The following is a 24,981-nucleotide window of genomic DNA, read 5'->3' on the forward strand; positions in this document are numbered from 1 at the left end:
TCTGACACCCCGCTCCCCGGTTGTCCAGCAGGGCCCCGGTGTGCGCAGTGCTAGGCCACTCCCCTTTAATCAGGGAGGGAGGTCTGCTATGACACGGTGCTATGTGCCGACAGGCATGGCGCTGTTACACGAAGCACCGTGAAATTCACTGGTAGCGCCTCAAGAGGGAGGGGAGCGTTTCCAGTAGCACCCCGCCTCCTGCTTGGGGCGCTACCGCTGAATTTAATGCGCAGGGGCGCTAACTTTTTCAGGGGGCTAAAATTAGCCCCGGCGACGTTAGCGACCCAAAGGGGGTGCCACCGAATTTCCCCCTAAGAGTCTAAATGGGCTGGAGGAGCAGAGGGATCCAGGGATACAGATACACAAATCACTAAAAGTAGCGACACAGGTTAATAAGGCCATTAAAAAAAAAGCACTGGGCTACATTCCTAAAGGAGCCTTCTGTTCCGTGCCTAGGAGCTCTGAACCATGGCAGAGAGCGGCTGGGACACATTTCTCACACGCCTCAATATTACCCACACGGGGACTTTGCTGTCAGTGAAGAGAGACAAGAAAGACCAAAGTGCCGTTTGCCCCTCTCAGTGTGACCCTGAAGGACTGTGTCCAGGCTGGAGTTCTGTTCCCGCCGTACGATCCTCCCCGATTGTCCTTTCTGAGCTCCAGCCAGGTGATGCTAAACACTCAGGTGGGAAAGACAAAAATCTACAGCAATGTGTTTAAAGCAAAGCTGATTTATTTGACATCCATCCAGAATATTAAACTCCAGCCCAGTTACAGGAGTTATCATCAGCAGAAACAAACCCCAACTCTCAGAATGAACATGGTTCAGTCCTGGATGTGATTAACAGCAGCAACAACAACAGAATCCAACCCCTGCAGTCACTTGTGAACTCGCTGGTGTGTCAGCAGGGTGGATGACAGAGTGAATCCCTTCCCACACACGGAGCAGGTGAACGGCCTCTCCCCAGTGTGAACTCGCTGGTGTGTCAGCAGGTGGGATGAACGATTGAATCCCTTCCCACACACGGAGCGGGTGAATGGCCTCTCCCCAGTGTGAACTCGCTGGTGTTTCAGCAGGTCGGATGACTGAGTGAATCCCTTCCCACACTCTGAGCAGGTAAACGGTCTCTCTCCGGTGTGAACACATTGATGGCGTATCAGATCCCCGGAACCTTTATAGCACTTCCCACAGTCCGAGCATTTAAAAGGCCTCTCCCCAGTGTGAACTCGCTGGTGTGCTGGCAGGTGGGATGAATTAGTGAATCCCTTCCCACACTCGGAGCAGGTGAACGGCACTCTCCCCAGTGTGAACTCGCTGGTGATTCAGCAGGTTGGATGAATTAGTGAATCCCTTCCCACACTCAGAGCAGGTGAACGGCCTCTCCGCGGTGTGAATGCGCTTGTGTCTCGATAGGCCAGATGATTGGCTGAAGCCTCGTCCACACACAGAGCACGTGTAGTTTCTCCCCGCTGTGAATGGTGCTTTTTGCTTCCATATTCAAAGGCCGATGATATTCAGTTCCTGATGAATCGAGTGACTGTCAGATCTTGACGTGATGTTTGGTTTGAGTTTCCCGTCTGCAAATCCTCCCCTTCTAATACCCTGTAAAATGAATTTAAAACAGGGAGCGTGAGAGAGAACCCACTAAAGAGGCAGGTTGTGAAATTGAGCTCAATGAATCTGGTCAATTGTGGGGCCGGCACTAGAAAAAAGTGACCATGAAAGCTGCCAGATTGTAATAAAATCCCATTGGTTCACTAATGTCCCTCGGTGAAGGGAATCTGCCACCTGGTCTGGGCCTCTGGCCTCTATGGGAGGAGAGAGAGAGAGGTGGGAGTGGGAGGGGGAGAAGGAGATGGACTTTATACATCTGAAACTCGGCCAGAACTTTGAGAGAACCTCCAAAACCCACAACCTCCAGCACCTAGAAGGACAAAGGCAGAAGGTGCATGGGAGCACCATCACCTCCAAGTTCTCCCAGTCACACACCATCCTGACTCGGACATATATCGCCATTACTACATCATCACTGGGTGAAAATCCTGGAACTCCTTACACAACAGCATTGTGGGAGTACCTTCACCACACGGACTGCAGCGGTTCAAGAAGGTGGCCCACCATCACCTTCTCAACGGGAAGATGGGGATTGGCAACATATTCTGGTCTTGCGAGCGACGCCCACATCCCAAGAATGAATTAAAACAAATCTGTAGATGTAAACTGGATTAAAAGCCTCTACAGAAATACTTGTTCCTAAAACAATATTCTTTTACATTGTGCGGACAGTGTCTGTGTAACAACCTAATCTCCCCTAGAATCCACCTCCTTTGACAGTCTCACATTGGAAATTGTTGGGTCCTCCTGGACTCAGAAGTACTGGGGGTTAAACCCAGCAGCTTCTCCTCCATCTCCACTCCAGCTCAAACTGAAGCAACAAAAAGAGCTACACAGGCGGCCAGGGACCTACCTTCCGTCAGCCTGCAATAAAACTCTTCCCAACAGCTGCTGACTAATGGCAGCCGCAGCACCCACAATTCCCCGCGCCCCAGAAACCACTCTATCCAATGCGCTGATTTCCCCGCTGAGAGTGCGCATGCTCCCCGGGGCCGCGGGCCATTCTGGGAGCCTGGCTCCTGTCCTTTGACCTGAGTCGGACTCAGTGGAACCGGCTGAAGAAACCGGGAAGCGGCGGCTCGGATGGGGGAGGCACTGCACCCTGGGTTTCCTGGTGCCTGGGCCCTGGCCGCACGTCTGCCGGGCCCGGCCGCTCTGATTCTGATTGAGTTTTTTGATGAGGTAACAGAGAGGGTTGATGAGGGCAATGCGGTTAACGTGGTGTACATGGATTTCCAAAAGGCTTTCGACAAGTGCCACATAATAGGCTTGCCAGCAAAGTTGAAGGCCATGGAATAAAAGGGACAGTGGCAGCATGGATACAAAATTGGCAAAGTGACAGAAAACAGAGAGCAGTGGTGAACGGTTGTTTTTCAGACTGGAGGAAGGTACACTGCGGTGTTCCCCAGGGGTCGGTACTAGGACCACTGCTTTTCTTGATATATATATTAATGATTTAGACTTGGGTGTACAGCGCACAATTTCAAAACTTGTAGATGACACAAAACTTGGAAGTGAACAGTGAGGAGGATAGTGATAGACTTCAAGAGGACACAGACAGGCTGGTGGAATGGGCGGACACGTGGGAGATGAAATTTAATGCAGAAATGTGCAAAGTGATACATTTTGGTAGGAAGAACCAAGTGAGCCAATATAAACTAAAGGGTACAATTCTAAAGGGGGTGCAGGAACAGAGAGACCTGGGGGTATGTGTGCACAAATCGTTGAAGGTGGCAGGGCAGGTTGAGAAAGCGGTTAAAAAAGTATACGGAATCCTGGGCTTTATAAATAGAGGCATAGAGTCCAAAAGCAAGGAAGTGATGATGAACCTTTATAAAACACTGGTTCGGCCTCAACTGGAGTATTGTGTCCAATTCTGGGCACCGCACTTTATGAACGATGTGAAGGCCTTGGAGAGGGTGCAGAAAAGATTTACAAGAATGGTTCCAGGGATGAGGGATGAGGGACTTCAGTTATGTTGTTAGACTGGAGAAGCTGGGGTTGTTCTCCTTAGAGCAGAGAAGGTTGAGAGGAGATTTGATAGAGGTGTTCAAAATCATGAGGGGTCTGGACAGAGTAACATAGAAACATAGAAGATAGGAGCAGGAGTAGGCCATTCGTCCCTTCGAGCCTGCTCCGCCATTCAATGAGATCATGGCTGATCATCCAAATTCAGTACCCTGTCCCTGCCTTCTCCCCATATCCCTTGATCCCTTTAGCATTAAGAAATATATCCAACTCTTTCTTGAATATATTTAATGAACTGGCCTCCACCGCCCTCTGTGGCAGAGAATTCCACAAGTTCACCAATCTTTGGGTGAAGAAATTCCTCCTCATTTCAGTCCTAAATGTCCTACCCCTTATCCTTAGACTATGACCCCTGGTTCTGGACTCCCTGACCATCAGGAACATCCTTCCTGCATCTAGTCTGTCCAGGCCTGACAGAATTTTATAGGTTTCGATGAGATCCCCTCTCAATCTTGTAAACTCCAGTGAGTATAAGCCCAATCGGCACAATCTCTCCTCATACGTCATTCCTGCCATCCCAGGTATCAGCCTGGTGAATCTTCGCTGCACTCCTTCCATGGCAAGAACGTCCTTCCTCAGGTAAGGTGACCAAAATTGCACACAATACTCAAGATGTGGTCTCACCAAGGCCCTGTACAACTATAGCAAGACATCCTTGTTCCTGTACTCGAACCCTCTTGCTACAAAGGCCAACATACTATTTGCCTTCTTAACCGCCTGCTGCACCTGCATGCTTACCTTCAGCGGCTGGTGCACAAGAACACCCAGGTCTCTTTGCACTTCCCCTTCTCCCAATCTATTGCCATTCAAATAATAATCTGCCTTCCTGTTTTTGCCACCAAAGTGGATAACCTCACATTTATCCACATTATAGTGCATTTGCCATGTTTCTGCCCAATCACCTAACCTGTCCAAATCGTACTGGAGTTTCATGACATCCTCTTCACAGCATACCCTCCCACTCAGCTTTGTGTCGTCTGCAAATTTGGAGATATTACATTCAATTCCTTCGTCCAGATCATTAATATATATTGTGAACAGCTGGGGTCCTAGGACCGATCCTTGCGGTACCCCACTAGTCACTGCCTGCCACTCGGAAAACGACCCGTTTATTCCAACTCTTTGCTTTCTGTCCACCAACCAGTTCTCTATCCAAGTCAATACCTTGCCCCCAATCCCATGTGCCTTAACTTTGCACGCTAATATCTTATGCGGGACCTTATCGAAAGCCTTCTGAAAGTCCAAATACACCACATCCACTGGTTCTCCCTTATCTATTTTACCAGTTACATCCTCAAAAAATTCCAGTAGATTAGTCAAGCATGATTTACCTTTTGTAAATCCATGTTTACTTTGTCCGATCCTGTCACTGCTTTCCAAGAGCTCTGCTATTACATCTTTTACTAGCTGGGGAGCCCCGCGTTGCCAGGGCAATTTTGGGGCGCGAGGGCAATTTTGGGGCGTTTGGTCTCCCTGCCCCTGTGTGTCCCCTCTCTCCCTGTCATGTCCTCTCCCTGTCCTATCCCTCCCTCCCCTCTCTCCCTCCCCTCTCTCCCTCCCTCCCCTCCCCTCTCTCCCTCCCTCCCCTCCCCTCTCTCCCTCCCTCCCCTCCCCTCTCTCCCTCCCCTGTCTCCCTCTCCCTCCCCTCCCCCACTCCCCCGCTCCCCCACTCCGCCGCTCCCCCACTCCCCTCTGTCCCTCTCTCCGGCCCCTCCCCCTGCCTAGCGCCTGAGGTCCGGTGCCGTTGCTGAGGTCCCCCGCGTATCGCGCAGCTGATGGACGGCCGCTGCTGGCGGGCGGGCAGCGCATGCGCGGTGAGTGTGGGCGGCGCATGCGCGGTGAGTGCGGGCGGCGCATGCGCGGTCAGTGCGAGCGGCCCGCGGGAGCCGGCAAGGCCGTTAGCGAGCGGGAAACTTCGGGCGGCGCGCCCGCGCTCCGTCCGCGACACCTGAGAGGGGGAAGTAGAGAGAGACAGAGAGGGAAGAGGAGAAGGAGAGAGAGGGAAGAGGAGAGAGGGAAGAGGAGAAGGAGAGAGAGGGAAGAGGAGAAGGAGAGAGAGAGAGGGAAGAAAGAGAGAGAGAGAGAGAGAAATTTTTTCAGCTTCAGGCCCTGAGTCCCCCCTGCGCGAGGGTGAGGAGGAGGGGGGGCGGTTGCTAAACACAATATAAAACTCAAATAAATTGTTAATTAATTGCCTAACACATAATTGAAGTATTTACCTTAGTTCCCTAACACACAGAAAGTGTGGGGGAAAAAATGGTGGAAAATCAAGATGGCGGCCACTCACCTCGGTTCAGAAGGATAAGGCCCGCCCACACATGCACCGATTGGTCGACTGGTCAGGTCACCGAAGCGTAGGATTCGTGAATCGTCGAGTCACTCGACACTCAACTGTAGGAAGACCTCGACGTCACACGGTCGCTAATGAGATGCTAATGAGCGGAACGCTGAACGTTTTTGGGATACTGCGGGCGGGATTTTTGTCCGGCCGAAACGTAAATACGCCTATGACCGGTCCGGAATCGCAAGCTTTCTTTTGAGGCAACGCGCGCGTCGGTACGCTCTGTAACTTCCAAACGTATAGAGACCAGGCGGACAGACAGACAGACAGACAGACAGAAGAGCCGCTTTATATATATAGATAATGGACTCGAGCATTTTCCCCACTACCGATGTCAGGCTTACTGGTCTATAATTCCCCACTTTTTCTCTGCCACCTTTTTTGAATAGTGGGGTAACATTAGCTACCCTCCAATCCATGGGTACTGTTCCAGAGTCTATTGAGTTCTGGAAGATGACCAGCAATGCATCTACTATTTCTAGGGCCACTTCCTTAAGTACCCTGGGATGTAGATTATCAGGCCCTGGGGATTTATCGGCCTTCAGTCCCATCAATTTTCCTAACACCATTTCCCTACAAATACTGATTTCTTTCAGTTCCACCCTTTCATCAGACCCTATGTTCTCCGGTATTTCTGGGAGGTTATTTGTGTCCTCCTTTGTGAAGACAGAACCAAAATATGTATTTAGTTGGTCTGCCATTTCTTTGTTCCCCATTATAAATTCCCCTGATTCTGACTGCAAGGGACCTACGCTTGACTTCACCATTTTTCTCTTCACATATTTATAAAAGCTTTTACAGTCAGTTTTTATGTTCCCTGAAAGCTTACTCTCATATTCTATTTTCCCTTTCTTAATTAATCCCTTTGTCCTCCTTTGTTGAATCCTGAACTGCTCCCAATCCTCAGGATTATTGCTTTTTCTGGCCAATTTGTATGTCCTCTCCTTGGATCTTATGCTGTCCCTAATTTCCCTTGTTAGCCACGGTTGAGTCACCTTCTTTGTTTTATTTTTATGCCAAACTGGGATGAACAACTTCTGTAGTTCATCCATTCGGTCTTTGAATGTTTGCCATGCCTATCCACCGTCAACCCTTTGAGTGCCATTCCCCAATCAATCCTACCCAACTCGCTCCTCAGACCATCGTAGTTTCCTTTATTTAAATTGAGGACCCTAGTTTCTGAGTCAACTACTTCATTCTCCATGTTAATGAAGAATTCGATCGTATTATGATTGCTCCGACCCAAGGGGTCTTGTACAACAAGATAGCTAATTAATCCTTTCTCGTTACATAATACCCAGTCTAAGATGGGCTGATCTCTGGTTGGTTCCTCGACATATTGGTCCAGGAAACCATCCCGTAAACACTCCAGGAATTCCTCCTCCACAGTATTGTTACTAATTTGGTTAGCCCAATCTATATGTAGATTAAAGTCACCCATGATGACTGCTGTGCCCTTATTGCACACTTCTTTAATTTCCCTTTTAATGCCATCCCTAACCTCTGCCTTACTGTTCGGAGGTCTATATACCACTCCCACTAATGTTTTTTTCCCCTTAGTATTTCTCAATTCTACCCATACAGATTCCACATCATCAGAGCTAATATCCTTCATTACAATTGTATTAATCCCTTCTTTAACCAGTAATGCTACCCCACCTCCCTTTCCTTTTTGCCTATCTTTCCTGAATATCGAATACCCCTGGATGTTGAGTTCCCAGTCTTGGCCATCCTTGAGCCACGTTTCCGTAATCCCAACCAAATCATATTCGTTTACCTCTATTTGCGCAGCCAATTCATCCACCTTATTACAAATGCTCCTCGCATTAAGACACAAAGCCTTCAGGCTTGTTTTTTTAATGCTCGTAGACCTATTAGAATTATTATTTACTGTGGCCACGTTTGAGTTAAACCGTTGATTTCTCTGACTGCCACTTTTGTTTTTCTCCTTCCTATCTTTTGCTTTTATCCTTGTTTCCCTTTCCTGTCTCCCTGCTCAGGTTCCCAACCCCCTTCCATTTTAGTTTAAACCCTCCCCCACAGCACTAGCAAACAAACCCCCTAGGACATCGGTTCCAGCCCTGCCCAGGTGCAGACCGTCCGGTTTGAACTGGTCCCACCTCCCCCAGAACTGTTTCCAATGTCCCAGGAACTTGAATCCCTCCCCCTGGCACCATTCCTCTAGCCACGTATTCATCTGAAGTATCCTTCTATTTCTACTCTGACTAGCATGTGGCACTGGTAGCAATCCTGAGATTACTACCTTTGAGGTCCTGTTTTTTAATTTACCTCCTTACTCCCTATATTCCGCTTTTAGGACCTCATCCCGCTTTTTACCTACATCGTTGGTGCCTATATGCACCACGACAACTGGCTGTTCACCCTCCCCTTCCAAGATGTTCTGCAGCTGCTCGGAGACATCCTTGACCCTTGCACCAGGGAGGCAACACACCATCCTGGAGTCTCGCTTGCGGTTGCAGAAACGCCTATCTATTCCCCTTACAATTGAATCCCCTATTACTATAGCTCTACCACTCTTTTTCCTCCCACTCTGTGCAGCAGAGCCACCCCTGGTGCCAGGAAGTTGGCTGCTGCTGCCTTCCTCTGATAAGCCATCCCCCCCAACAGCACTCAAAGTGGTGTATCTGTTGGAGAGAGGGATGGCCACAGGGGACCCCTGCACTAACTGCCTGCGCCTAGTACTCTGCCTGTTGGTCACCCATTCCCTTTCTTCCTGTCCAACCTCTACCTGTGGTGTGTCCAACTCCCTAAACATGCTATTCACGATGTCCCGAGCATCGTGAACGCTCCAGTATGCATCCAATCGCAGCTCCAGCGCTGCAATGCAGTCTGTCAGTAGCTGCAGCTGGGTGCACTTCCTGCACACGTAGTTGGCAGGGACACAGGAAATGTCCCTGAGTTCCCACATATCGCAGGAGGAGCATATCACGTGCCCGGGCTGTCCTGCCATGATTTACCCTTTAATTAATTGAATTTAAATTAAATCAATCAATCCCACTAATTACACTACAGTTAAATAGCTTACCAACAGTCCCCGCTACACCAGAGAGACCTTAGAAACTATAAACCAGAGTTAAAGTTTAAAAAATAGAGAAATACTCACCAACCAATCACTTACCTGCTTCCTGCTGACGTCACACTTTGATTACTTTTTACCTCTCTCCCTGAGTTGGTCGGGCCTCGTTCGCTGCCGGTTATAAGCTCCGCCTCGCGCTGCAATCCTCACCCAGGTCCGATGCTCTGGTCGGGCCTCGTTCGCTGCCGGTTATAAGCTCCGCCTCGCGCTGCAATCCTCACCCAGGTCCGATGCTCTGGTCGGGCCTCGTTCGCTGCCGGTTATAAGCTCCGCCTCGCGCTGCAATCCTCACCCAGGTCCGATGCTCTGGTCGGGCCTTGTTCGCTGCCGGTTATAAGCTCCGCCTCGTGCTGCAATCCTCACCCAGGTCCGATGCTCTGGTCGGGCCTCGTTCGCTGCCGGTTATAAGCTCCGCCTCGCGCTGCAATCCTCACCCAGGTCCGATGCTCTGGTCGGGCCTCGTTCGCTGCCGGTTATAAGCTCCGCCTCGCGCTGCAATTCTCACCCAGGTCCGATGCTCTGGTCGGGCCTCGTTTGCTGCCGGTTATAAGCTCCGCCTCGCGCTGCAATCCTCACCCAGGTCCGAGCAGATAGAGAGAAACTGTTCCCATTGCTGGAAGGGTCGAGAACCAGAGGACACAGATTTAAAGTGATTGGCAGAAGAACCAAAGGCGACATGAGGAAAAGCTTTTTTACGTAGCGAGTGGTTAGGATCTGGAATGCACTGCCTGAAAGGGTGGTGGAGGCAGATTCAATCACGGCTTTCAAAAGGGAATTGGATAAGTATCGGAAGGAAAGAAATTTGCAGGGTTACGGGGAAAGGGCGGGGAGTGGGACTAGCTGAAGTGGTCTTGCAGAGAGCGAGCACGGGCTCGACGGGTCGAATGGCCTCCTTCTGTGCTGTAACCATTCTATGATTCTATAAAATATTAGAAAGTTTGTTCCACAGAAGCACGAGGTTTATCTGCTTTTATTGATGAATTTAAAAAGTCTCTATTAAAACCTGAGCCAGTGTGTTGTGAGCCAAAGGGCCTTGTGTCCAATGCGGGGAATAAAGGCCCACAGCCTCCCCGGGCCCCGGACAAGGGACTGGAGAAACTCGCTGCCCTGCGGATCAGACAATCAGCCGGCGCTAGTCCCGCCCCTCGGGCTCCCCGATTGGTTGGAGGAACTGCCGCCGGCCCGCTCCTCCAGCCCCGCCCACTGAGTGCCGCCAGTTCCGCCCCTCGGGCTCCCCGATTGGTTGGAGGACCCGCCGCCGGCTCGCTCCTCCAGCCCCGCCCACTGGGTGCCGCTAGTCCCGCCCCTCGGGCTCCCCGATTGGTTGGAGGACACGCCGCCGGCTCGCTCCTCCAGCCCCGCCCACTGGGTGCCGCTAGTCCCGCCCCTCGGGCTCCCCGATTGATTGGAGGACCCGCCGCCGGCTCGCTCCTCCAGCCCCGCCCCGCTCGCTCCCTATTGGTTGGAAGCTGCCGTCAATCAGGCCGCGGGCCCGGGTGACGTGTCCCCGAGGAGATCACGTGAACCGTCCAAGTGCCGCCGCTCGGTCCGGGGCCTCGCGGACTCTCAGGTTTTTCTATTTCTCTCGATTCTCTCCCGATCCACCCCGCGCCATTCTCCACCCAATCGGAGCGGAGAAAACTCACTTCGCATCACCGATCGCGACTCTGGAACCGACACCAAGGCCTTTCCCCGGAATGGCCCCGCGCCGACTCCGTCCGACAGGATCCGAGTGCGCAGGCGCAGCTTCGGGTGGGGGGAGGGGGGTTGGTCTCCTCTGGGCATGCGCGGTCATTACCCTTGGTGACCGGGAGGGGTCGCTGTGCTGGACTCGGCCCAAACCGCCGCTCCGTGTGCGCATGCGCGGACTCTTGGCTATCAATCCACCAACCGCCAGAAGAGGTCGCTGCTAAGACCAGTGAAGAAAGAAAGACTTGCATTTATATAGCGCCTTTCACCACCACCGGACGTCCCAAAGTACTTTACAGCCAATGAAGTACTTTTGCAGTGTAGTCACTGTTGTAATGTAGGAAATGCGGCAGTCAATTAGCGCACAGCCAGCTCCCACAAACAGCACTGTGATAATGACCAGGTAATCTATCATTTTTTATGGTGATTGAGGGATAAACATTGGCTCGGACACTGGGGATAATTCCCCTGCTCTTTCCCACATTACAACAGTGACTACTTCATTGTATTACTTAATTGGGTGTAAAGCACTTTAGGATATCAGGTGGCACTATATAAATGCAAGTCTTTCTTTCCTGAAATAATGCCATGGGATCTTTTACATCCACCTGAGAGAGCAAACAGGGCCTCAATTTAACATCTCATCCGAAAGACGGCACCTCCGACAGTGCCGCACTCCCTCAGCACTGCACTGGAGTGTCAGCCTGGATTTTTGTGCTCAAGTCTCTGGAGTGGGACTATGAACCCACAACTTTCTGACTCAGAGGCGAGAGTGCTGCCCACTGAGCCACTGGCTGACACTAAAGAGCAAGCAGTTCTGACGAATGGTCATCGACCTGAAACGTTAACTCTGTTTCTCTCTCCACAGATGCTGCCTGACCTGCTGAGTATTTCCAGCATTTTCTGTTTTTATTAAAGAAACGAGGGAGTGATTGCTGATGGGAAGAATGTTGGGTCGTCCTGCGCATGCGCACCTCCCTGGCGGCTGAGGCGAAACACCGACTCGCCCCCACCTGAGCCGTGCACGCGTACCAGATGTTGCGGCTCCGCATGCACGCCCGATGTTCCAACCGCGGGGTTTTGTGTGCTGAGCATGCGTGTTGCAGACCGATCGGGACGGGCGATTGTAGAGCAGGAGGGAGAGCACGGGGGCCATGAGCACATGCGCGGGACTCAGAGTCAACAGAGCACTTTCTGGAGAGCCGGGGGCTTGTGGGTATTACAGCCGCCATTACTGCTGATCCTTTTAAGCAACCTGTGCAGCAGCTGGGGCCTGAAAATCAGCTTCACTGCCCCTAGGTTCGGAAACGGGGAAATTAAACAACAGTTTGCCTCTGATCCTTTTCTGATCTCAATTTACAGGGTTATAGAAGTGGAGCAGTTACAGGCGGGAAGCTCAGACCAAACATCACGTCAAGATCTGACAGAGTCGCTGGATTCATCAGGACCTGAATATCATCAGCCTTTGCACATGGAAGGAGAGAGCAGCGATCGCAGCGATGACAAACCGCACACGTGTTCAGTGTGTGGACGCGGATTCAGCCGATCGCCTGACCTGGTGAGACACGTGCACCGTCACACCAGGGAGAAACCGGGTAAAGGTGGGGACGGCGGGAAGGGCTTCAGTTCCCCGTCTGCATTGGAAGTTCAATGGCGCAGTCACGCCAAGGACAGTCTGTTCACCTGCTCCGTGCGTGGAAAGGGATTTGTTTGTTCATCCCACCTGCAAACACACCAGGGAGTTCACACTGATGAGAGACCATTTCAGTGTCCTGACTGTGGGAAGAGCCTTAAAAGCCCTGGGGAACTAAAGCTACACCAACTTGTCCACACTGATGAGAGACCCTTTAAATGTTCTGACTGTGGGAAGAGCTTTAAAAGCGCTCAGTATCTGAAGGGACACCAGCTTGTTCACACTGACGAGAGACCATTTCAATGTTCTGACTGTGGGAAGAGCTTTAAATGCCCCAGGGAACTAAAGCTACACCAACTTGTTCACACTGACGAGAGACCCTTTAAATGTTCTGACTGTGGGAAGAGCTTTAAAAGCCCCCGGGAGCTGAAGGGACACTGGCTCCTACACACTGGGGAGAGGCTGTTCACCTGCTCCGTGTGTGGGAAGGGATTCGCTCGGTCCTCCAACCTGCTGACGCATCAGCGAGTTCACACTGGGGAGAGGTCGTTCACCTGCTCCGTGTGTGGGAAGGGATTCACTCGGTCATCCTACGTGCTGGTACATCAGCGAGTTCACACTGGGGAGAGACCGTTCACCTGCTCCGTGTGTGGGAAGGGATTCACTCAGTCATCCAACCTGCTGACACACCAACGACTTCACACTGATCATAGAATCTAACAGCACAGAAGGAGGTGATTCGGCCCATCGTGTCTGTGCCCATCGTGTCTTTGAAAGAGCTGTCCAATTTAGTCCCAAACCCCAGCTTTATCCCCAGAACTCTGCAAACTAGTCCTCTTAAAGGACTCGTCCAATTACTGTTTGAAAGTTCCTGTGGAACCTGATTCCAGCATCCTTTCAGATGGTGCATTCCAGATCTGAACAATCCTCTGTATGAAAACAATTCTCCTCATTTCCCGTATAGTTCTTTTAGTAACTATTTTAAATCTCTGACCTTTGGTTACCGACCCACTTACCAGAGTGAACAGTTTCTCCCTACTTGCTCGATCAAAACCCCTCATCATTTTGAACACCTCTATTAGGTCTCCTCTTAACCTTCTCTGCTCTAAGGGGAACAATCCCAGCTTCTCCAGTCTCTCCACATAACTGAAGTCCCTCATCCCTGGTACCATCCTGGTCGACCTCCTCTGCACCCTCTCCAAGGCCTTGACATCCTTCCTGAAGTGTGGTGCCCAGAACTGTACACAAGACTCCAGCTGAGGCCAAAACCCTGCAGCTGTACAAAACCCGGGTTAGACCATACCTGGAGCACTGAGCAGTTCTGGGCATCACACCTTAGGGAGGATATATTGGCCTTGGAGGGAGTGCAGCGTAGGTTTACCAGAATGATACCTGGACTTCAAGGGTTAAGTTACGAGGAGGGATTACACAAATTAGGGTTGTATTCCCTGGAATTTAGAAAGTTAAGGGGTGATCTGATCGAAGTTTTCAGGATATTAAGGGGAACAGATAGGGTAGATAGAGAGAAACTATTTCCGCTGGTTGGGGATTCTAGGACTGGGGGCATAGTCTAAAAATTAGAGCCTGACCTTTCAGGAGTGAAATTAGGAAACACTTCTACACACAAAGGGTGGTAGAAGTTTGGAACTCTCTTCCGCAAACAGCAATTGATGCTGGATCAATTGTTAATTTTAAATCTGAGATTGATAGGTTTTTGTTAAGGGATATGGGCCAAAGGCGGGTGTATGGAGTTAGGTCGCAGACCAGCCATGATCTCGTTGAATGGCGGAACAGGCTCGAGGGGCTGAATGGCCTCCTCCTGTCCTATGTTCCTAACTAGTGATTTGTAAAGGTTTAGTGTAACTTCCTTGTTTTTGTATTCAATGGCCCTATTTACAAAGCCAAGTATCCCATACGCTTTCTGAACCGCCTCACCAACTTGCCGTGGCACTTTCAAAGACTTGTGAATATGGACCCCCAGGTCCCTCTGCTCTTTCACCCCCTCAAAATAGTCCCATTTAGATTATACGGCCTCTCCCTGTTGTTTCTCCCAAAGTGCATCACTTCACACTTATCCTCATTTAATGTCATCTGCCTTGTGTCTGCTCATTTCACAGTCTGTCTCTGTCCTTCTGAAGTCTGCTACTACTACACTCACAAAACCTGGCAACATAGTAAAAAATATCATCCGTAAACTTTGAAATTGTTCACCTATACCCAAGTCCAGGTCAGTTATATATAACAAGAAAAGCAATGGTCCTAATCCCGACCCCTGGGGGAACCCACTGCATACTTCCCTCCAGTCAGAAAAACATCCCTCAGCACTGCTCACTGCCTCCTCTCCCTTAGCCAATTAGCAGGAGTGGGCCATTCGGCCCCTCGAGCCTGCTCCACCATTCAATAAGATCATGGCTGATCATCAATCTCCATATCCCTTGATTCCCCCCAGAGTCCAAAAATCTATCGATCTCAGCCTTGAATATACTCAAAGACTCAGCATTCACAGCCCTCTGGGGCAGAGAATTCCAAAGATTCACAACCCTCTGAATGAAGACATTCTTCCTCATCTCAGTCTTAAATGGCCGGCCCCTTATCCTGAGACTGTGACCCCTAGTTCTAGACACTCCAGCCAGGGGAAACAACCTCTCAGCATCTACCCTGTCAATCCCCTTCAGAATCTTGTAAGTTTCAATGAGATCACCTCTCATTCTTCTAAACTCCAGAGAGTATCGGCCCATTCTACACAATCTCTCACCATAGGACAGCCCTCTCATCCCAGGAATCAATCTAGTGAACCTTCGTTGCACCGCCTCAAAGGCAAGTATATCCTTCCTTAGATAAGGAGACCAAAACTGTGCACAGTACTCCAGGTGTGGTCTCACCAAGGCCCTGTACAATTGGAGCAAGACTTCCTCACTCTTATACTCCAGCCCCCTCGCAATAAAGGCCAACATGCCATTTGCCTTCCTTATTGCTTGCTGTACCTGCACGCTAGCTTTCTGTGTTTCTTGCACGAGGACACCCAAATCTCTCTGAACACCAACATTTGAAAGTTTCTCACCATTTAAAAAATATTCAGTTTTTCGATTCGTCCTACCAAAGTGAATAACCTCACATTTCCCTACATTTTACTCCATCTGCCACCTTACTGCCCACTCACTTAGTCTATCTATATCCCTTTGCAGACTCTGTGTTCTCCTCACAGCTTACTGTCCCACCTAGCTTTGTATCATCAGCAAACTTGGATACATTACACTCGGTCCTGTGGAAACGTGAATAAAATGGACAATGAATTGGCTTACAAAAATGGTTTGGATGTGGAAATGGGAATAAAATGGGCAATGAATTGGCTCACAAAATGGCTTCACACAAGAAAAGTCTAGATTAGGTTAAAAAGCAGCCCCAGCTTTGCAAAGTGCAAAAGCTAGCAGAACAGAGAGAATCTGCCTCAGCCTGAGGCCAAGTGTTAACGAAGTGCTAACGACCAGATCAGGGCCACTGAAAAAGCCTAACTGCTGACTAGAGAATGACTGACTAGCCATTGTTCGGTGCCCACAGCAGTGAGGCAAGTCAGGACTTGCCTGCCAGACTGAAGACTAGGTCATGGTCAAACCGAAAGGGCTTGAGTGATCCCTTATTGGAGAACGCTTCTTGCCAGGAAAGTGATGTAAGGAAACACTTGTTGCCAGGGAAGTGATGTAGTGACCCTTGTCCAACGGTATAATAGGGGCTTCCCCACAGGTATTCTCTCTCTTAGCCAGAAGGCGTGTGGAACATCAAGAGGGTCAGACATCTCCCGGGGACGTAAATGCTGGCACCACATGTCTAACCCGGTGTGACCCTCGGGACACGAATGTACTGTCGATATGCTGTATGACCACTCCGAACAGTAATGAATAAAATGATGTTGTTTTAACTCTCTGAACCCTCGAGCCTGGAATTCTTCGTACTACGGAACTCAAGAAGAGGACCAGAAAAACCCGGTTCTTACAACTTGGCGTAGTCGGCAGGATCGCAAGACATCAAGAAAGGGGAAAAAGGTAAGCACTGGAATTTATTGTGCCCTTTTTGCACCCTGTCTCTGCGATCTTTATTGAACAAACCAACCGGGTAGCGTACCCTCTGGCTGGCGGTTAACGGAGCACAGGTCCCATTACTAGCTAGCACGCGGCAGAGTCCGGGACGACTCTAGTCTATTTTAAACTTATTCATTAAGTCTATCACCTGTGGCAACAGGAGCACAGGTCCCATTGCTAGCTAGCACGCGGCGGAGTCCGGGACGACTCTAGTCTATTTTAAACTTATTCGTTAAGTCTACGACCTGTGGCACAGGTCCCATTGCTAGCTAGCACGCGGCGGAGTCCGGGACGACTCTAGTCTATTTTAAACTTATTCGTTAAGTCTACGACCTGTGGCAACATGACGGAACCAAGTAGAAAACCAACGACGGAAAAAGGAGGCAGAGCCCCTCCTGAGACCACGTTAGATGAAATAGTAATCCAACTCAAGCAGTATATAGAAAGTACATTCGATGTCCCACAACATGAATATAAGATCGAACAAAAATTTGGTGCCTCAAAAGGACAATGGTCCCTTGATGATATAAAAAGAGCATGGGGCAAGACCACCCGTATGAAAGGAGGGAAAAGAAAAACGGGCTGGGTATTGGCCACCTTGAAACAGTGTAGGCAGAGAGGGGAAATAACTCGGAAGGCGGCAGAGGCCAAAGAGAAAGAACAAAAAGCAGCTCTCCATGAACAGATAACAAAATACAAAACCGAGTTAGAGAAACACCAAAAATGCCTTGAAAAAGCAAACGAAAGAGCAGAAAAGTGGAAGGCAAAAACCAAGAAACAAAGGGAGATACACAGGGAAAATAGGGAAAATCCCGGAGTGGTGACGACTACTCCAACACCCTTGTATCCTACCTATCCTGCAGCGCCCCCTACAGCCCCTCCGGCATATGAACAGCCCACGCTCCAACCCCGGTCAAACGAAGCCCATATTGCTAAAATAAATACCCCTCTTACGGACCCATCAGACGAAGAAGATATAACCAAAAAACCACCCCCACGCCTTGCCCCCATCAGGTTACAAAAACATGAAGTAGGCGGCCGAAATCTCCGAATTTATACCTACTACCCGGCCAACCCAAAAGATATAGATCAATGGGCAACTGATATGCCGCACGCAAAGAAAAGCGGAGTAAAAGCCTGGCAGTTCCTGGAATGAAAAAGAACAATCTATAACCTGCACCCATTTGATGGATGCCAGGTTATAGCAGTAGTAGTTAGCGCAAGAGAGTCGGCCGCCCTGACGGCAATAGTAAATATGGCCGTCACCAGACGAGCAAACGCCCTACTTAACGCAGCCAGACAAGCACACCAAGTGGCATTAGCGGCGCACCAAGCAGCCAACCCACCTCCAGCTGCCGGAGCCGCACTCCCTGCCGTACCACCTCCAGCACCACCAGTCCTAATAGTCCCCCCTGACCTAGCTCTGATAGAATCAGAAGCCGATAGGACAGAAGGGTGGACGGCCATTAGAAATTGGCTACAGGAAAGGGGCCCGACCAATCCAGACTGGTCCAAAATAGCCTCCTGTGTCCAAAAAGAAAAAGAAGACCCCAATGACTTTGCCGTTCGTTTTGCTAGCCAGTGGGTAGAGTACTCTGGCATGGGACAGAATACCAAAGCAGAGGTGGATGCCTGCACCCATGAACCATTGAAAAACGCATTTATGAATGGTTTGAGACCTGACCTGGCAAAATTGGTAAAATTAACAATGGCAAGCTGGAAGACAAATGCAGTTTCTTTTGCGAACCTGACCCAACAAGCCGTAACCCAGGATAGAGAACACTGTGCCAATCTCCGAGTCATGAAACTAAACCCCCCGGAGCGAGCAAGCTCTGCACCCCCCTGGGGAAACCCAGATAAGAAACCAGGCACTTGCTACAAATGTGGGGAAGAGGGACACTGGGCTAGAACATGCCGAGTGGGCAACAGGGGTAGAGGAAGAAGCAATAACGGAGGAAGAGGTGGGGGAGGACAATGGCAAGGACAGGCAGTCCCAGATAATCAACCAGGCACAAATCCGTGGCAGACCCTGGGCGCCGCCGGCCTGTATGACACCCAGGCAATTACCCCCTCCCCACCGACCCTTAGCCCTGGAGAGATGGCGATGGTAGAAATGTACCGGAGCTCAAACTCCACCGGAAGGGAAACCTTCGACAGCATGGCCCGACAGCATTCAAAAAACCAATAGACCCCACCAACGAACCCCCGAAGGTAGAGATACCTTGGCAACTGAGAGCCTTAATCACCCAAGCCAGGGACGGCCTCTATATGACTTTGTTGGTGGGAAAAACAGATAACTCACCCCCACTGAAAGTAGACTGCCTATTGGATACAGGAGCAGAATTGACGGTCTTCCCCACACAATATGCCCAAGACTGCTCGCTAGATGGAAAAACTGAGAAAGCCTTAGGGGCCAGCGGAGAAGACATCATCTTACAATGGTCATTGCATTGCCCATACCACCCCCAATTATCGGGACAAGTGGAAAGAGCAAACAGGACAATTAAACAACGGCTCACTAAGTATCACTCTGAAGGAGTGCCATGACCTCAGGCCCTACCCCTTGTCCTATGTAGTATTCGAGCCACCCCGAATAGGACCACTGGACTCAGCCCCTATGAGGTCGTTACCGGTAGACCAATGTCACTACCCGGAACAATAGATCTACGTAGGGCTGACATTCACCTTCTAAGTGACACAGTACTAAAGTATTGCAAAGATCTAACAGATGCTGTCAGTTTTGCTTCCCAACAGGTCAGCGCAGCTTGGCAAGAACCCCCACCGGGAGGACACAGTTTAGTCCCCGGGCTACAAGTTTGGGTAAAGAAAATAAAGCCAGCCCCCCTGGAAGACAAGTGGGAAGGTCCGTATGTCATCCTGTTGACCACCGGTGCAGCCGTGAAAGTACAAGGAAAAAAAGCTTGGATACACGCGACACACGTGAAAAGGGATCCGACAGGAGCCCCAACAGAAGAATAAATTGGACTTATTGTGTACCATGATTCCCATCAACATATTGCTGGCCATCTCCTTTACCCCTTTTCTAACATGGGTAGGAGGTATAGAGAATAACTTATTTTATCAGACCCACCTACAGATACACGGAGACCGGAGTGTATGCTACCCCCTGGCCACATCAGTGGAATCTTGGTTTGCAGCCACACCAGGTTGGCAACCCCTCCCACTATATACCGCCGACACAATGAAACAGACATGCAAGGGCCAGACGGGTCGATATAGCCAGGGTGTTCGGGGGCAATGCGTGCGGCTAATAAGCTCAACAGACCCCGGTTGCCGAGGGCTCGTGGGTGGGAATTGCACAACGTCAGGTAGCTATCCCGTGTTTTACAGGTAAAGGATGGGGATGCGTATATGCCCTTGTCCCCCAGGACAATACCTGCATACAGCAACAATGTGCCCGACACCACTGTCAGGTACACAGGGGCCAGCTGGCCTGTACATGCGAGGAACAAGGTGCTTTAATGTCACAGCAGGAAGACAATTCATTTGTGGTCAGTGTAACGGGACCCATGTATCATCCGATAAATGGATCTTCCCATTTGATACATTCCAGCTGTCCGGGTCTGGGGGAAACTCAAATGACCCCCTTAACTATTATTATACACAGTTTGCGAAGGTTGATAACCGGGAAGTCAAATGTTGCCGAGCGAAGCACGGGTTTGCGTTCCTCCTCAATGGAACGTATACAACAGCGACGCCAAAACTCCCCTCTCTCTTCGCAGTAGGAGTAATCGCCCCCGTAGCTGTTCCCTGCCCCACCAGTACACCATCCAGACGGAAATGCCGGGCAGTCTCCGAGGAGTTCTGTGCTGATTGGCGAGATCCGACCACACTGGGTAGCTCAGTAGGGTGGGGTATTCTATCGGCCATATCATTGGGAGGGGGCGCAGGAGTGATAGCAGCCAAGAATAGGAATTATCTAATGTGTGGAATCACCCTCCTGGGCAATAGCACCATTAAAGCATTAACCGCCATAAATAAGGAAATGGCAACCCTACGTCTTTTTAGCATGCAAAACCGATATGCTTTGGACTACCTCTTGGCACAAGAGGGAGGTGTGTGTATGATTATAGGAGACAAATGCATTACAAACATCAATAGTGAGAGACAAAATATCCAAGACGCTGTAGACAAGATTAAAAATCAACTGGCCGACTTCATTGAAGCCGGAGGGGGTGAAGGATGGTTTACATGGCTGAAAACATTGGGACAGAAATTACTGTATGGTTTGATTGTTATAAGTGGTGTAATTCTGGGAATTATTATTTTTGTAAATATTATCAAATGTTGTATAAGTCGTGCAGGAGCTACTATACCCCCTCGCCTCTCCCGAATTAGGGTAGAAGTAGACACAGCAAAGCAGGGGGAACCCCCAGAGGAAGCCTGTTCGGTCCTACACAGTTATCTGTAAATTCGAAATTAAAACCCTTTTGGTTGTGTTCATGGCCAGAACACAAACAAAACGGAGCCACAGGGTATGTTCTTGATAAAGTGCACTATCAAGAGGATACCTTGTATATAATGATTCTTGTAGATTGTATAAAGGATCAAAGGGAGGGATGTGGAAACGTGAATAAAATGGACAATGAATTGGCTTACAAAATGGCTTCACACAAGAAAAGTCTAGATTAGATTAAAAAGCAGCCCCAGCTTTGCAGAGTGCAAAAGCTAGCAGAACAGAGAGAATCTGCCTCAGCCTGAGGCCAAGTGTTAACGAAGTGCTAACGACCAGATCAGGGCCACTGAAAAAGCCTAACTGCTGACTAGAGAATGATTGACTAGCCATTGTTCGGTGCCCACAGCAGTGAGGCAAGTCAGGACTTGCCTGCCAGACTGAAGACCAGATCATGGTCAAACCGAAAGGGCTTGAGTGACCCCTTATTGGAGAACGCTTGTTGCCAGGGAAGTGATGTAAGGAAACATTTGTTGCCAGGGAAGTGATGTAGTGACCCTTGTCCAACGGTATAATAGGGGCTTCCCCACAGGTATTCTCTCTCTTAGCCAGAAGGCGTGTGGAACATCAAGAGGGTCAGACATCTCCCGGGGACGTAAATGCTGGCACCACGTGTCTAACCCGGTGTGACCCTCGGGACACGAATGTACTGTCGATATGCTGTATGACCACTCCGAACAGTAATGAATAAAATGATGTTGTTTTAACTCTCCGAACCCTCGAGCCTGGAATTCTTCGTACTACGGAACTCAAGAAGAGGACCAGAAAAACCCGGTTCTTCCAGTCCCTTCATCTAGGTCATTAATGTAGATTGTAAATAGCTGAGGTCCCAACACTGATCCTTGCGGCACCCCACTAGTTACAGCCTGCCAACTTGAAAAAGGTCTGTTTATCCCTACTCTCTGTTTTCTGTCCGTTAACCAATCCTCTATCCATGTTACTATATTACCCCCAACCCCGTGAGCCCTAATCTTGTGTAATAACCTTTTATGTGGCACCTTGTCGAATGCCTTTTGGAAATCCAAATATACTACATCCACTGGTTCCCCTTTATCTACCCTGCTAGTTACATCCTCAAATAACTAATAAATTTGTCAAACACCATTTCCCGTTCATAAAACCATGTTGACTCTGCCTACCCATGTTATGATTTTCTAAGTGCCCTGATACAACTTCCGTAACAATGGATTCCAGCACTTTCCCAACGACTGATGTCAGGCTGACTGGCCTGTCGTTCCCTGTTTTTTCTCTCCCTCCTTTCTTGAATAGCGGTGTTACATTTGCAACCTTCCAATCCGCTGGGACCGTTCTAGAATCTCGGGAATTTTGGAAGATCAAAACCAATGCATCCACTGTCTCTTCAGCCACCTCTTTTAGAACCCGAGGATGTAGCCAGTCAGGTCCAGGGGATTTGTCGGCCTTTAGTCCCATTAGTTTCTCTAGTACTTTACATTAAGTTCCTCACCCTCATTGAACCCGTGGTTCCCCACCATCTTTGGTATGCTTTTGTGTCTTCTACTGTGAAGACAGATACAAAACCACAAGCCCGTCTGGTTATCACACCTATACGTATATTCAAGGCTGAGACAGATAGATTTTTGGACTCTGGGGGAATCAAGGGATATGGAGATCGATGATCAGCCATGATCTTATTGAATGGTGGAGCAGGCTCGAGGGGCCGAATGGCCCACTCCTGCTAATTGGCTAAGGGAGAGGAGGCAGTGAGCAGTGCTGAGGGATGTTTTTCTGACTGGAGGGAAGTATGCAGTGGGTTCCCCCAGGGGTCGGGATTAGGACCATTGCTTTTCTTGTTATATATAACTGACCTGGACTTGGGTATAGGTGTACAATTTCAAAGTTTACGGATGATACTATTTACTATGTTGCCAAGTTTTGAGAGTGTAGTAGTAGCAGACTTCAGAAGGACAGAGACAGACTGTGAAATGAGCAGACACAAGGCAGATGACATTAAATGAGGATAAGTGTGAAGTGATGCACTTTGGGAGAAACAACAGGGAGAGGCCGTATAATCTAAATGGGACTAGTTTGAGGGGGTGCAAGAGCAGAGGGACCTGGGGGTCCACATTCACAAGTCTTAATTAAAAATGTCCTAGTAAAGGATCCCCTTGGAATGAGTGGCCATAACATGGTTGAATTCCATATTCAATTAGAGGGTGAAAAGGTTGGATCTCAAACAAGCGTGCTAAGCTTGAATAAAGGAGACTATGAAGGTATGAGAGCGGAATTGAGTAGAGTGGATTGGGAAAATAGATTAAAGAGTAAGACGATACATGATCAGTGGTGTACATTTAAGGAGTTATTTTACAACTTCCAAAAAAAATATATTCCACTGAGAAGAAAAGGGTGTAAAAGAAAAGAGCCATCCGTGGGTAAGTAAAGAAATTAAGGATAGTATTCGACTAAAAACAAGGGCATATAAGGTAGCCAAATCTAGTGGGAGGATAGAGGATTGGGAAAACTTTAAAAGACAGCAAAAAATAACAAAATGATTGATTAAGAAAGGGAAGATAGATTATGAAAGTAAATTAGCAAAAAATATAAAAACAGATAGTAAGAGTTTTTATAGTTATATAAAAAGAAAAAGGGTGGCTAAAGTAAATGTTGGTCTCTTAGAGGATGAGACCGGGAAATTAATGGTGGGAAATATGGAGATGGCAAAAACACTGAATGAATATTTTATATCAGTCATTACAGTAGAAGACACTAAGAATATCCCAACACTGGACAAACAGGGGGCTAAAGGGGGGGAGGAGCTAAACACGATCAAAATCACTAAGGAAGTGGTACTCGGTAAAATAATGGGACTCAAGGCGGATAAATCACCTGGACCTGATGGCTTACATCCTAGGGTCTTGAGGGAAGTGGCGGTAGGGATTGTGGATGCATTGGTAATAATTTTCCAAAACTCCCTGGACTCGGCAAAGGTCCCGGCAGACTGGAAAACTGCTAATGTAACACCCTTATTTAAAAAGGGCAGTAGACAGAAGGCTGGAAACTATAGATCGGTTAGCCTAACATCTGTGGTAGGTAAAATTTTGGAGTCCATTATTAAGGAGACAGTAACAGGACATTTGAATAATCATAATTTAATAGGACAAAGTCAGCATGGTTTTATGAAGGGGAAGTCATGTTTGACAAATTTGCTGGAGTTCTTTGAGGAAGTAACATATAGGGTGGATAAAGGGGAACCAGTGGACGTAGTGTATTTAGACTTCCAAAAGGCATTTGACAAGGTGCCACACAAAAGATTATTGCTTAAGATAAAAAATCACAGGATTGGGGGTAATATTCTGGCATGGATAGAGGATTGGCTATCTAACAGAAGGCAGAGAGTTGGGATAAATGGTTCATTCTCAGACTGGCAATCAGTAACTAGTGGTGTTCCGCAGGGTCAGTGCTGGGTCCCCAACTCTTTACAATCTACATTAACGATTTGGAGGAGGGGACCGAGTGTAACATATCAAAGTTTGCAGATGATACTAAGATGGGAGGGAAAGTAGTGAGTGAGGAGGACATAAAAAACCTGCAAGGGGACATAGACAGGCTAAGTAAGTGGGTAGAGATTTGGCAGATGGAATACATTACTGGAAAGTGTGAGGTTATGCACTTTGGCAGGAAAAATCGTAGAGCAAGTTATTATCTTAATGGCAAGAAACTGGAAAGTACTGAAGTACAAAGGGATCTGAGGGTCCTGGTGCACGAAACTCAAAAGGTTAGTATGCAGGTGCAGCAATGATTAAGAAGGCCAATGGAATGTTGGCTTTCATTGCTGGGGGATAGAATATAAAAATAGGGAGGTATTGCTTCAGTTGTACAAGGTATTGGTGAGACCGCACCTGGAGTACTGCGTACAGTTTTGGTGTCCATACTTAAGAAAGGACATACTTGCTCTCAAGTCAGTACAAAGAAGGTTCACTCGGTTAATCCCGGGGATGAGGGGATGGACATATGAGGAGAGGTTGAGTAGATTGGGACTCTACTCATTGGAGTTCAGAAGAATGAGAGGC

The 24,981-nt window shown here is 48.9% G+C and overlaps 2 protein-coding genes and 1 pseudogene across 2 annotated transcripts in view; 2 read left to right on the forward strand and 1 right to left on the reverse strand.

The window, feature by feature from the left end:
* Window positions 1–711: 711 nt before the first annotated feature.
* LOC147090070 (uncharacterized) lies at window positions 712–1,498 on the reverse strand (annotated as a pseudogene).
* Window positions 1,499–1,719: 221 nt separating this feature from the next.
* The window catches only part of LOC147090071 (uncharacterized), a 52,862-nt gene continuing 29,600 nt past the window's right edge, over window positions 1,720–24,981 (forward strand). The window contains exons 1-2 of the mRNA XM_085977031.1: window positions 1,720–1,736; window positions 12,355–13,107. Of these exons, the coding sequence (XP_085833157.1) occupies window positions 1,720–1,736; window positions 12,355–13,107 (770 nt within the window). The remainder of the gene's footprint in view (window positions 1,737–12,354; window positions 13,108–24,981) is intronic.
* Window positions 16,474–21,665, forward strand: LOC147090072 (syncytin-2-like). The gene is given in 2 exon segments (XM_085977233.1): window positions 16,474–20,255; window positions 20,257–21,665. Coding segments are annotated over 2 exon segments (774 nt in total). The 5' UTR covers window positions 16,474–20,136; the 3' UTR covers window positions 20,912–21,665.

The sequence above is a fragment of the Somniosus microcephalus genome, unplaced genomic scaffold, assembly GCF_052327205.1.
Source record: "Somniosus microcephalus isolate GS21.2 unplaced genomic scaffold, FLI_Smic_1.0 unresolved_chr4, whole genome shotgun sequence".
Lineage (NCBI taxonomy): Eukaryota > Metazoa > Chordata > Chondrichthyes > Squaliformes > Somniosidae > Somniosus > Somniosus microcephalus.